Raw genomic sequence first — 14733 nt, 5'->3', positions numbered from 1 at the left:
AGAACCATGCTCAGGCCCTGAGTTCAAGTCCCAGTACTGGTACACAAAAAAAAAATAGCTCTTTTATTCAATGTTTCTGGACTATGAGCAAAATAAACAGGGTCTCTCAGAGAGTAGCTGTTGGTTACCTACCTGTCATATTCTGCATTAAGTAAAGGAATAGAAATCATAGAGCTACTAAAAGGCAAGAGAGTGAAGGTGAAAGTTTGAACAGCACCCGGTTCCCAGTTCTTGCCTTAGCTCAGTGTCTTCACTAGCATCTAATCAGCTGGGCACAGTCAACATGGCATCTTGGTGAAAGTATAGGCATGGGAATAGGAGAGCGAGGATGAAGGGACATGTGTGCCCGCTGAGAGATCTGGAAATACTTGCTCGAGCCAATTCTGTTAGTGCCATATCTTGATAGATAGTGAAGGATTTAGGCATGTGGCAAAAAAGAGGAGGAAGGAAAATTCTATCATGGTATAAAACTTAAACCAAAGCTCAGACTGTCAATACCTGGCATCAGTGGCTTACCTTCCAGTGAGAAATACTTGTCGTTGAGATGTTCCTAGGCTGGACCTTCACCAACGTTATCTCATTCTGCCCTCATACCAAGGACTCCAAGTACACAGTCTTGTTTCCATTTTAAATGAGTCTACTTGTGACCCTGAAATTTTAAGGAACTCTCCCAGGTTCGCCCAGAATAGAATTTCAGAGTCCGCATCTGTGTGTCCCTAAAACCCCTGAGGTAGGATTTCCTTTTGTTGTTTCCATGAGAGAATATTTAAACATACACATATTCTCTCTCTCTCTCTCTCTCTCTCTCTCTCTCTCTCTCTCTCTCTCTCTCTCTCTCTCTCTCTCTCTTACACATACACACACACACACACACACACACAGGCACACATTCACAAACACATGCATGCATGTGTGTTGGAAGAAGTTAATTAAAGGTGTACCATGGAAAGTTATATTTGTCCCTTGCCTTCCTCTGTCATTTTTGCTCTGTTTTCTGGTGGCCATGATGTGAGCAGCAATCTCTGAGACTTGTCTGCCACCATGTGTGACAGGCTTACAATGATGGAACCAAGAAAACATGACCCCAAAATTTTTTTAAGTCTTTCCTATAAGCTGCTTCTGCAGGTATTTTTCATGATGATAAAAAGGAAATTTGACTGACAAAACAGTCTTTTGGCCTAACATAACTGTTTCTAAAACAATCCTGCCAACCACTAAGACAGTATTCTCCCCATTTTTCCAAATATATTAAAATATATATTCATGTGGAAAGGGATTTGAGTATGCACTTCATCTGCAGCATGTTTTTTTCTTATTTAATAATGGGTTATAATACTTAAGTAAACAGAAATCTTTGAAAAGTTACCCAATACCTTATAACCTAAGATTGTATTCTCTATTAATCGTCATTCAAAATAATTTGTATTCTCAGCTCTTCAAAGAATGCCACAATAAACATCCTTGTTTGCATACATCCATGTTTGATGCTTTTGTTCCTTTTTGAGAGATTTTCAAAACTGGAATTGCAACATCAGAGAGTCTTGGAAATATGCCGATTCCTCTATAAATCCCAACTGATGGTCCATTTGTAAAAATTACATTGTATTTGTCTTGTAGCATATGAGTCGTTTTGTAACTTTATTAAAACACAGTTGACATGTAAGATAAAACACACTTAAAGTAAATATTTGAAAAATCCTGACACTTATAAATAGTCATTAAACCATCACAATCAAGAAAATGAACATATTAATTACTCCCAAAAGTTTTTTCTTGTTAGTTGTAATCCATCTCTCCCTCTTTCCAACCCCATCTTTCCAATTTGCTGATTTGCTTTCAGATTTGCCAACACATGATTTGCTTTCTGAAACACTAGGTTAGCTTGTATTTTCTAGAACTGCTAGACTGATTCTACAGTACTCATTTGTCCTTCACAATACATTGGCTTCCATCTCTAGAACTGAAACACTTGACAAAGCCTTGTGCCTTGTTGAATTTGGTGGGTCACAAACTACCTTGTAACCACTGTAGATGTACCTCCACTTCCCAGGTATACTGAAAAGAATATACTTGACCTTGTATAACATCGTTGCAATCTACTAAACTGTATGAGTAAAGACTGGACTGCAATAACTTACTTTAAGCTATTACCAATACTAATTGAGGATAATTCAGTCCCTAACCCTTTTTCAAGTCAAGAGTCTACTAGCATAGTTAGATGATGATTCACTCTATTAGTATATGTTTAAATATTTCATTTCTACAAACATTATTAAATATTAAAATTATTATGTTCCTTACATTATGCTAGATACTGGGCTGTTTCCCTAGAGCTCACAAACAAATGGGAGAGGCAAATAATAATCAAATAAGGGTGCACAAACACATGATTAAGCTTTGTGTGATGCTTTCAGCAAGGAAAATGGTGGTTCTCTTAGTTTTCTCCTGTATAGGGATCAAAGAGAATTTTTTTAAAGTGATACTTAAGCTGGGAGAAATTCTGGAGAGGAAAAAGAAGCATGTATATTTGAGTGTGCTACATTCACAAAAGCCCCCTTGCTCTGGCAAGGAGAGGAGGCCAAAGTAGCTGAGAAATAAGAAGAAAACCTTAAGGAGGAAAGAAACAGAACCTCAGAAAGGACAGGATTTCCCTTAAGTCTGGGAACAATGAAAAACCACCAAAGGTTGCTAAAACACTTGAGTAGATAGGATCAGTGTGGCATTTTTGCGAAGATAACTTGGTTGCTTTGTAGAACCAAACAGAAATCCAGCTTAGATTCTCTGGTAACAGAGAAAAGAGATGTTTATAGCAACTATACTACAATGCTACCCATCATTCCTTAAAGGAAGGAATCTGCAAGTAGAGTAGTGACATCTCAGATGACAATTATTTTGAAAGGTTCAAGTAATATAGTAACATACATTATGTAATCCTAGAGAGAGCATCATCTTTATTCCCTGTCAAAGAGTTATACAGATGTTCCTAAATTAGCCAGGTGTGGTCAGTTGTATGATAATAAATTGTGATGAGAAGTGATAAATATCAATTACCACCAAGATGAAGCTTTAAGACTTAGCCTATGACTTTCTACGCTCCCTTTCTCAGGGACTATGATAATTGGAAATGCTGGAGACAGAGGTTATTTCATCAGCTCTGGTTATGAAACTCAGGCAACAGGGGACAAGGCTAAAGCCATTCAAAGATGTGTGTATAGTATACAAAAATGTCAAACATTGTTGATGCAAGCAACTGAGATTTGAAATTATTTATTACTACATCTCTGCAGCCTATTGTCTATAATGATGTATTAGCAATGATAAAATGTGAGGGAAAAGGCAGGTTATAATCCTTTCCCAACGGATTATATAATAGAGGCTTGACTTGGTAGAAGTGCCTGGAAAAGCTACCCAGTGACCCTTTATTCAAAAATAAAAACCAGAATTCTGGTGCTGCAGATGCCAAACTGACAAAGTTAGGAATGTTTAAGTCTTGTTAAGCAATGCTCCATATTTTTTTAAATTTAATAATTTCTTTAGTGTTGGGAGGATGAGGGGGTCTGGAAGCTGTCACATAAGCAAGCATTGAAATGCAGATGTTTAACTGACAGAGAAGGAATGAGTATGTCTTACTTAAAAATCTGGGCTGTCTTTGTAACAGCTTGGGTGCTGGTGGCTCATGCCTGTAAAACTAGCTCCTCAGATGGCTGAGATCTGAGCATCCTGGTTTCACCTGGCCCAGGCAGACAAAAGAAACACTTATCTCCAGTTCACCAGCAAAAAACAAAACAAAACAAAACAACAACAACAACAACACATAATTCAAAGTATGGCTCAAGTGTCAGAGCACCAGCCTCAAGTGCAAAAGCTATGAGGAAATACTCAGGCCCTGAATAGCAGCATAAAATAAAATAGAACAAAATCCAGAAAACAAAAATAGGCTCTCCAGACTATATGCTCCAAAGGAAGGAGTCCCTAGAAATGAAAACTGTACAAAATGAAACTTTGGTCATTGCTTTATTCATTCTTTCCAGGAGTTACTGTGTTTTAGGGCATGCCATCTGTGACTGGTAAGCGGGTGGTCATCTGTCCCCATGGCCGCCTTCTCTCTTCCCCCAAGGTCACACGAGGTGTGACAGGGCCTCCTGAAAGTCAGAAGAATAGTCATACACATAGGAGTGGTACACACATAATTTATATGTGTCAAAAATAAGTCACTCTCATGATCCCATTTGGCCAGGATTTTGCTGATGTGGAAACAAAGACTTGGAATGGTTGAGGCCCACCCAGAAATCACATAACCTGGCACAGCTGGAATTGTTTCCAGCTGAAAGGTAGAAACTGCACTTTCCATGGGACGTGCAGACTTGGTGACTACAGTCAGTAAAAGAAAAACACCATTCACCAGGTGCAAACAGGATGGAGTGGGGCTGGACCTTCACTGACCAGTCCCTCCCCCTTTGCAATCAGCCCTGCAGAGTGTAATTACCAGTAGTTTCTTCACAGCTTCTGAAGCCTCTGGGCCCAGCTCATCTACACACTTCTTTAGTCCGCTCACAAGGTGCTCTACTGAGATGCCCAAGGTCTTCAGAAGAAGCTTTAATGGATCCTGGAAGGGAAGAATGCTTTCCAGAGGTAAAGGTAACACTTTGTCCACAGTCTGGGATACACTATTGAGGAAGAAGGCAGTAGCTGAAAAGGAAAAGAGAAATAAATACAACAAGCTCATCCTGCCAGTCTGTAACTCCAGCTTCCCAGTAACAGCACCATGCCAGACCCACATATCTGCATGTCCCATGAAACTTCTGCCTCCAGACCTCTGTACTTGTTGTGCCTTCTCCCCAGGACTCTTTCCACCAGATAGCTACAAGTCTTCTTCACATTATCTGGGCTCTCATCATTTGTGACCATTGTATCAAAGCCTACAGTGTCTGCTCTATCTAAAATATTACTGTTATCTTCCATGTCTTCATTTCTATTGTTATTTAAATTATTATTATTATTATTGTCACAGGGATTGAACACAGGTGCTATTTTTGAGCTTTGTTTACTCAAGGCTAGCACTGTACTACTTTGAGTCACAATGCCACTTCCGGTTCTCTGGTGGTTAATTGTAGATCAGAGTTTCATGGACTTTCTTGTCTGGGCTGGCTTTGGCCTGTGATCTTCACATCTTAGCCCCCTGAGAATCTAGTATTACAGGTGTGATCCTGTCATTAGTGTAGGTTCCAAGAAGAACTTAGGTTTTGGCTGGATGTTGATGGCTCACACCTGTAATCCTAGCTACTAAAGAGGCTGAGATCTAATGATCAAGGTCATAGTCAATTTGTTTTCTTAGAAATATTTTTAGCTCTTCTTCCAATTTACAAAATGAGTTTTTATAATTTTCCTTCATTCCCAAGCTACTCAGAAGGCAGTGATCAGGAGGATTATGGCTGGAGGTCAGTTTGGGGAAAAGGTTAATAAAATCTATCTCAATCAGTACAATGCTGGGCATGGCACTGTGAACTGATCACTTCAGCTACACAGAAAATGTAAACAGGAGAATCACAGTTCTGGTTGCCCCAGCCATAAATGCAAAACTTCATCATTCATAAAAAATTATGACATTAAAAATTCTTGGGGCATGGCTCAAGTGGTATAGCACTTGCATGGCCAGCACAAGGACCTGAGTTCAAACCAGAGGACCACCAGAAAAGAGATATAAATGAAGCCTGTGCTTCATTTCATCTTCTATCACCTGTCTTCCCTTGAAATCTCTCCCTATTTTTACTGGCATCTTTACCCCTAAGTTCTTCTCTTGGCCATTAGAGAAATAAAAGGACAAGTATGCTGCATCCAGAAATCCAATACAGCCTAGTGTACTTCAAGATGTATGCAGGCCACAGAGCAGCCAAACAGTCAAAACCAGCCAAAGTTACAAATTCCTCCACACATTCCAATGTTCCTCCAAATATTGCCAGTATAAGTGTATGTAGGCAGCACTTGATGTCATGATTAATCCTCATGCAGCGCCCACTACAAGTTGTGAATGTCTTCTGTGTCTGTGTTCATGTCTTTCTGGAGGGAAGGTTGTCAAAGCTTCCTGTCCTCTCAGGGAGCAGTGGCTACCACAGGGCATTTTCCTGAAGAACAAACGTTTATCTTCTCAATAGCCAGAAATGATTTCTTCTAAAACAAAGTAGGTCAATTCTGATTCTCTCCGAGCTGCCCGTGTCTGTGTCTTAATATTAAACTCTTCCACAGAAATGGAGAGACAAAGGGTGAACAAATGCAGCAGTGGCACTCACTAGACACTATGTTGAAAATGAACTATACAACTTGTAGGTGGGGAGGGGAGGGAAACACTGGGAGAGAGCCAGGGGAGGGTAACATTGTCCAAAAAGAAATGTACTCGTCACCTGACTTATGTAACTGTAACCCCTCTGTACATCACCTTTTTAATAACAATAAAAAACTTAAATTAAAAAACTCTTTATCACTAAGCATACCCCTAAGACTCTACCTATATATCTCATCACACATTTACAACAGTAAATAGTATTAAAATAATATTACAATGGTATTGTAGTAACTTCTTAAGTAGTCATATCTCCCTTACCTGTAAAACAGTTACCAGCTTCCTGGCAGACTTCTGTAAGACTTTCCTAAGAATTAAGTTTCATGAGAATAATCTAACAAGCCAGTGATATAGAGCACCACATAAAACAAGACAACAGTCAGGAGGTTTAACTCCTTCCTGAATCTATACATAGTCCCTCAGCAAATAATAGCTGCTGATTATATGAGTTGTAAGTACAGCTGCTTCAGGAGACCCAACATGGTTGTCTCGGCTAATTGTCGGTGACAGCAACAATGACCCCATGTACCTTCAAAAGCATTGAAGAAGAAGATGGTCAGATTCTGACTCAAGACAAGGGGGGAAAAAGACAACAAAAGTCCAGCAATGAAGTATGCTTCAATCCCTTCAGCACTGACAAACTTTCTCTGTAGCATTCATCGGGGATCGTTCTAACATTAGCTTGGAGAGCAGCTGTGATAATCTTTCCACATTACCATTTTCTGTGGTTCTAAAATGGCTTCTAGCACATTTTGCTTGCCAGTGAACCACGTTTTTACCAGCTGGTAACCAAAAACTACAGCAATATCATACATTCCAGAACACTTACTCGAGTAACTACAAATGCTGAGGGTCACTAACAAGAAGACAGCTAGCAACTTCATGGCAGAGATCTGCAAGGCTTTCCTTGAGAGTAAGTTCAACCAGAAAGCTGTGGATCCACCAAGCCAGGGGTTTTGATGGCCATACAAAGTATGTGTCAATTGTCTATATTCTCACACATATTTATACACACACTGTGAAACTGAACTCATTCACTCCTTCCAGAGTCAACTCACCAGAGAGCCTAAAGGTCATGTTTCCTCACCAAACATAGGAGAGGGTTTTCTATTTTCCCTCGTCTTCCCACGAGAAACAAAGCCCTAAGTACAAGTATTCTTGAGTAACTCTTTTGCAATGTCTCACAAGGAAATGATGAAAGAAGGTAGAAATTCCTAAGGATCCTTCCCTGGAAGAACCCCAGACAGATTAAAGAGGATTTCTGTTTGGATTGAAAGGACTGTTTTTCTCAAGCTTCATTGCTTTCCTTTATTTTATCTATTCATTTAAAATTTGGAGAATTATATTCCCTGGTGACTTCTCCAGGGAATTGTAAGGATACCCCAGTCCTTCCACAGAGTTAACTTTACAGCTTTACAGAGGTTCAGGGGGCGTTCTTTGGGGATTCTGCTCACCATACTCACATCTTTATTCTGTCACCAGATCTGCTGTCTTTCCTGATGTCCTCTGGTTATCTAGGGAAATGTGAAGTATGTCTTTGCTGTGCTTGTCTCCAGAACATTACAATGTCTTTTGAAAACCCTAGGATTCAAGTTTTACTCTTTATATGATCTTGGATTGGCATTTGAAATCCATGTCATCTAAGATAGGGACATAAGGCCAGGTGTCAGGGGCTCATGCCTGTCATCCTAGTTACTCAGGAGGCTGAGATCTGAGGACTGTGGTTCAAAGCCAGCCCAGGCAGGAAAGTCCATAAGACTCTTATCTCCAAATAATCACCAGAGAACTGGAGGTGGTACTGAGTCTCAAAGTGGTAGAGCACTGGCCTTGAGCAAAAATGTTCAGGGAGGGCTGGGAAGGTGGCTCAGTGGTAGATCACTTGCCTTGCATGCATAAGGCCCTGGGTTCGATTCCTCAGCACCACATAAGCAAAAAAGAAAAAGCCGGAAGTGGTGCTGTGGCTCAAGTGGTAGAGCACTAGCCTTGAGCTGAAGAGCTGAGGGACAGCTTGCAGGCCCAGAGTTCAGGCCCCACGGCCGGATCCCCCCCCCCAAAATGCTCAGGGACAGTGCCTGGGCCCTGAGTTCAAGCCCCACAACAGACTAAATACATACATACATACATACATACATACATACATACATACATACATACATACATACATACATACATACATAAATACATAAATCATGGATATGAGAAGTAAAATAGAGGGTTGGACACATGGCTCAGTTGGTAGAGTACCAGACAAAAGATGAAAGAATCAGTACTGACTTTACATCCTGGTCTCAGACCTAAAAAGAAAGAAGAAAGATGGCCCTATAGTATAGACCTTGATAAGAACTTTGTTGCAAAACTATCTTCATAAACAATTGAGTCATCCAAGATATAAATTTTGAAAACTTTGTAGCAGTCTAGTCCTATACAGTCACACAAGTTTCATAAACACACTCTACACAGACCTTTCTTTGTAGTATTTTTGTATGTTTTTATTGTAAAAATAATTGTACAGAGGGGTTACAGTTACATGAGCAAGGTAATGAGTACATTTCCTATGGAGCGTTTTGTTGCCTCTTCCTTCGTTTTTCCCCTACCATCCCTGCCCTCCCACGTCCTATGTTGAAAATGAACTTTACAACTTTGGCGGGAGGGAGCGGGCAGTTGTTGAGGTGTAGCATTTTCTTCTATCAAACTTTTCTCTGCAAGGAATGATTTGTAAATATCTTGAGTGGGGCTGTGGAGCTATGCTTGAATGCTAATGTAGGCTGAGAGAGTTGATTGCATTGTTAGGAAATGTTTCTCAGTTTTATATACTTGGTCCCATATATGATTATCTCATTCTCACAAACATCTGAGATCTCATGCCTTTTGTGATTGTATGTGGTATCCAGGTTTGAACTCAGGGTCTTGTACTCATTCAGCTTGCTAGATTCATTGGTGCTTTACTACTTGTGCCATGCCCCTAGCCCTGTTGTTTTACTGGTTATTTTGGAGATTGTGTCTCCTGGAATTTCTATCTACATTGCCTTTATCTAATCTTATAAATGAGACAACTTAGCTGAAAGTATTGAGTTAATTGTCACAGCCACACAGATAAAAATAATATTCCAGCTATATATAAGACCTTTCTCGTTATTTGATTGTACTTGATTGAATATTTAACTAAGATGCATTTCCTGTAAGCATTTGTTAAGTATATTAATTCACTGAAGAGAAATAAAGCTAAAAGGAAATTAATGTCAATGTTTGAAATCTAATTTGGATGCACATTTCAAATGTAATTTTTGTGAAGACTGAATTTGTAATCAGAGTGGAAATTCAATTAGACATTCAACAAGCATCTACCAAGTGTATTTGTTATGTCTTGATCTATGGTAGATTCTGGGAATTCATCAGTAACAGAAATGTGCCTGCCTGTTGCCTCATTTCAATTATAGTAAGAAAAGCTATTAGAAGCGGGACATCATGCCACTGATTTTTCTGTGAGGAAAAGCATATTTATCAGAAGCGCTATATTCACAAAGTGCTTTGGTGAATGCCAGCTCCTTTGTACAACTACTTAAAGATTACAAAAATATTCAAAAAATAAAGATAATTAAATATAGATAGGAAGACATTGGACAAGAAACGCAAAGGAATTGGTGGGATTGCTCACCTGACACGTTCCTTCTTTCTTCAGGAAGTCAAATTAAAGTATGGAAGGAGTGTGGGCCACTATTTCCCTTCTATTTGCTGCTAGAAACACATATGTATAAAATTCAATCAAAATCCACAGCTCGACTAGGAGAAGGAACTCACATTGGTAACCACAGTGGAAATTAGGAGAATTGCAGTTGGAGACCAACATGGTAAAAATTATCAAGAACCCCTCCTTCCATATCAACAAATAAGATGAGCAACATAGTGTATGCCAATCCTCTCGGCTAATTAGGTGGCTATAGGTGGGTTCAAAGCCAGTCCTGGGTAAAAAAATGTGAGATCCTATCAAAAAAAAAAATAACTGGAGCCAGGCATCAGTGGCTCACACCTCTAATCCTAGCTACTCAGGAGGCTGAGATCTGAAGATCTTGGTTTAAAGCCAGACCAGGGATGAAATTCTTTGGGACTTATCTCCAATTAACTACTAAAAAGCTGGCATGGTGAATCCAAGTGGTAAAGTACTAGCCTTGAGCACAAAAGCTCAGGGGCACTGCCCAGGCAGACCCCAGCATCTGCACAGACAAACTAAAATAAAATAAAAATAACTTCGGATATGACTCAAGTGCTAGAGCATCAGTCTAACAAACACGGGATCTTGCATTCAAACCCCAGTGCTTTTGAAATAAATAAGTAAATATACATAATTTTTATGGCTTCTTGAACTTATCTCATAAAGCCTTGAGACAAGCAATGCAATCTGTTTTGAGATGCTCTTCCTATTGATTAAATTCCAGTTAGTGAACACCAGTATCATGTCACTCTTGGCTAACTTTTATCACTTCCTAGGTACTGCAAGAAATCAAATGAAATGAAATGAGGATGCATGGAAAATGACAAGTACATCAAAACATTCTCAAGGCAAAATTTAGGAAGCTGTGAAATGGAGTATAGTCTGCCATTGTTAGCTGGATTCTTTTCATTGAAAACCTCATGAATTCAAGTGGCCCTTCAATGTAAAAGTTTAGATAGGAAGAGAGATCATAGAAACTTACAATTTACCACAGCTTATTTCTGAAAACAAACAGTGCACTGAAAGGAAAACTGTAGGCAAGTGCTCTCATCTTTCCATGCCTAGCCCTGCTTAATCACAGTGTGTGCCCAGGACACAAACCCAGCACCTGTTTAGGTTACAATCAAACAAGCAGATGGACAAATGTGGGCCTAAAACCCTAAATGGATGGACCAAAGGAGTCTTACTTGATTATGTAAGGCTTGATCAATAGGGAAAAATATAGAAGTTTGGCTAGGAGAACACTAGTCACAAGACTTTATAAAGCAGTTTCAGAGATGAGAAGGCAGGAAGACCTGACAGTTTTCAAAAGTACTTTGGGTCCTCACACGGATAAATCCAAGACCTCTCAGTTATACTTGCCCATTGGCTCCTCTGAACAGGATGCTCTGCAACTTGCATTCATGTGTGTTTGGTCCTTTCTGACAATGACAGGAAACTGGGACCCTTGGCGACTGCCACGTCAGTCTATCTAAGTCAAAACTGGGGAAATGTAATAGTGGCTCCTTTTGTCTTTAGCACCCAAATCAGTTGGGTTTAGGCATTGGCCCTGTCTTGTTCTATATGTGGCACTCCACACCCTCCCCATACCTGCTGAACACATGTAATTTATCATGTAACTCAAAGACCAGCAGAAGTACATGCTGTGCTTGGCCAAGTTCCAGAGTCTAGATGAGTGCTTTGGCTATAAATCATGTCCTACTTCCTTTTTTTCTGTGGGCTAGATAGCAAAGCCAGGACATTTCACACAAGGCAAGCACGCTGCCAGTGAGCTACATCCTTCGGCCTTTCTCTTCCTATATGTTTATGAATACTGATTTTTTAATATATGTTTATTTTCTTTAGGTAGTTGTATTGAAACATTCATGAGGAAACAGAAAGACTTGGAGAGGATTATGTTAAATAAGACCCAGAGAAACACAGGATCCCTCATCAATGGGAACTAAAATGTGCCTATAAATCTAAAAGTAAGCTTACTGGGTGACATCTAAGAGTTATAACTATTAACTGAAGTATAATAGAATCTATTTTTTTTCAACAAGGCCACAAGTTGAAGCAGGACTTAGTAAAGTACAAGGGCTCCTGGCAGGCCTTATGTTTGCTTAGCACTGTCTCCAGATTCTCCAAGGCTTTTTAGTACTAAGGTCACCCTTTTATTCCTTCTGAGCCCTATTCATCCTTTGGTGATTGAGGGTATGGGTCCCAGGGCCAGACTTCAGGGACCCATGGCGCAGTATGTCCATGGGGGAAGTCCCTTCACCACTCCAGCATTCCCTTTTGTTGACATTTTTGTAAATGGGCCAACAAAACATACTTACTTGTGGGATTGTTATGAGGAAATGAGTTAATACATATAAAGCACTTACAAAAATTAACTCCTTGACTCATCACTATTGTCATCACTCACTCTGTGCATACTTTTATTCCTCCAGTTTCCAATCTCTAAGTTCAGCCACAGCAGCCAACATAATCAACAATTTCATGAGTGCTATTTCCCAATTTATTTAACTTTGAGCCATATTTGAGGGGAGGTTATTTACAAACTCACTCAAAAGAATCCCATAGTTCTTTGGCTTATACCCAGATTATAAGAAGGGGTTAGAAGATCACTAAACAGAGTCACCAAAGTAGGTCAATTTCTCTTATATAATAAGCTTTTTAACTTAAAAGAATTTGATTTACAGCAAAAAAATCTGGGTATAGAACAAAGAAATTCTTCAGAATCATTGGTGAGTCAAGGGCTGATTAACGAGCTATCACTCATAGGTACTTTTGTATATACTAAAGGATTGTTAAGACCACCTATGATGTGTGGATTATGATGCTGTATGTGTAAGCTCATTGTTTACAACTGGGAATAAAAATAATAATAATAATAATACAATAACAGCAAAGCCATGGTTATAACTTCCTCAAGTCTAGAGATATTCAGGATTTATTGATTGCTAAAAGAGAAAATAAAGGCATATAGTATAGACTTAGTCTCAATTGTCTTTATATCTAATTCAATGTGAAAAAAGACCAGACTCAAATCATCTCAAATTTATGATTGCAATTATAAAAGCATAGCTATAAAAGTCTCCTGGGAATGAACCCACAGACCTATAGCCACCTAATCTTCGATAAGGGAGCTAAAACATATAATGGAAGAAAGACAGCTTCTTCAATAAATGGTGCTGGCAAAATTTTTTAAACACCTGGAGAAAACTAAAGTTAGATCCTTATATATCACCCTGCACCAGAATCAACTCCAAATGGATCAAAGACCTCGAAGTCAAAGCAGACATCCTGAAAACATTACAGGAAGGAATAGGAGAAACTATAGGGCTTCTTGACACAGGCTGGAATTTTCTTAATAAAGACCATTTTAGGTCTTTGGAAAATGGGATTGCATGAAACTTCAGAGCTTCTGCATGGCAAAGGACATAGCTAGATCAATAGAAAGCTTATTGATTGGGAGAAGATCTTGACTATCCATACAACAGAAAAGGGCCTCATATAAAAAGTATACTTAGAACTCAAAAAATTAAATCTCCCAAAAACAAATTCTCAAAGAAACAACCGCCTCTTAATAAGTTGGCTAAAGACTTAAGAAGAGACTTTTCTGAAGAGGAAATAAGAATGGCCAGTAGACACATGAAGAAATGCTCAACTTCTCTAGCCATAAAAGAAATGCAAACCAAAACAACATTGAGATTCCACCTCACACAAGTTAGAATGGCTATAATCAAGAAATTTAATAACAACAGATGCTGGAGGGGATATGGCCAAAATGGAACTCTACTGTGTTGTTGGGTGGGAGTGTAAACTTATTCAGCCACTTTGGAAAACACTATGGAGGTTCCTCAAAAGACTACATATAGAGCTCTGCTATAACCAATCAATCTCAGTTTTGGGCATTTACCCAAAAGATCACAAACAAGGCCACACTAAAGCTACCAACACAACTATGTTTATTGCAGCATTATTCACCATGGCTAAGATATGGAACAAACCCAGATAGCCATCAATAGATATATGGATCAAGAAAATGTGAGATATATGTATATATATATATATTCATATATATGTATATATCAGATATATATGTATATGTATATATCTCACATTTTCTTGATCCATATATATATATATATATATATATATATATATATATATAAAATGTAATTCTATGCCTCCATCAGAAAGAATGATACTGCCCATTTGTTAGGAAATAGAAAGACTTGGAAAAAAATATATTAAGTGAAGTAAGCCAGGCCCAAAGAAATATAGGACCCATGGTTTCCCTTGTTTGCAATAACTAGTATATGGCTAGGATTATCTTACCAGATAAGCAGAAAAGGTCAAAAGCTATGTACATATGACCATATAGGATGATGCTAAGTGAAATGAACCCCAACATACAGACACAAGAGGGTTTTTTTGTTTTTAATGTACTATATGATATTTTTTGTTCCTTTTTCATGTTCTTCCCCCATGGTATAACCCCTCTTGGCATGTATTTGATTCTGGTGCCCTGCATCTTGTATATACTTTTGTCTAATTTGGGGAGGAGAAGGGAAACCAACAAAATGCTGAAACAGGTTGACCCATAACAATGAGATGTAGAAAACACTATGTTGAAAATGAATTTTACAACTTGGGGACAGGGAGGGAGGAGTTGGGGAGGTGAGGAGGGAAGGGATGG

The 14733-nt window shown here is 38.9% G+C and overlaps 1 protein-coding gene across 1 annotated transcript; it reads right to left on the bottom strand.

Moving 5' to 3' along the window:
- Positions 1-3998: 3998 nt before the first annotated feature.
- On the bottom strand, positions 3999-7320 carry Scgb3a2 (secretoglobin family 3A member 2). Its single transcript, XM_070036338.1, has 3 exons — positions 7167-7320; positions 4487-4689; positions 3999-4142 (listed from the first exon to the last, which is right to left on the bottom strand). The coding sequence occupies exons 1-3, from the start codon at positions 7219-7221 to the stop codon at positions 4119-4121; spliced, it is 282 nt and encodes a 93-aa protein (XP_069892439.1). The 5' UTR covers positions 7222-7320; the 3' UTR covers positions 3999-4118.
- Positions 7321-14733: the final 7413 nt, after the last annotated feature.

The sequence above is a fragment of the Dipodomys merriami genome, unplaced genomic scaffold, assembly GCF_024711535.1.
Source record: "Dipodomys merriami isolate MVZ:Mamm:240054 unplaced genomic scaffold, mDipMer1.0.p SCAF_27, whole genome shotgun sequence".
NCBI classification, from domain to species: Eukaryota; Metazoa; Chordata; class Mammalia; order Rodentia; family Heteromyidae; genus Dipodomys; species Dipodomys merriami.
The sequence above is the reverse complement of the archived record's forward strand: the minus strand, read 5'-3'. Positions and strand labels throughout refer to the sequence as shown.

Coding starts and splice junctions, on each gene's coding strand:
- Scgb3a2 (XM_070036338.1), bottom strand. CDS start 7,221: ATGAAGTTGCTAGCTGTCTTCTTGTTAGTGACCCTCAGCATTTGTAGT. Junction 4,690..7,166: donor CAGCATTTGTAGTTACTCGA/GTAAGTGTTCTG, acceptor TTTCCTTTTCAG/CTACTGCCTTCTTCCTCAAT. Junction 4,143..4,486: donor AAGCTGTGAAGAAACTACTG/GTAATTACACTC, acceptor TCTGACTTTCAG/GAGGCCCTGTCACACCTCGT.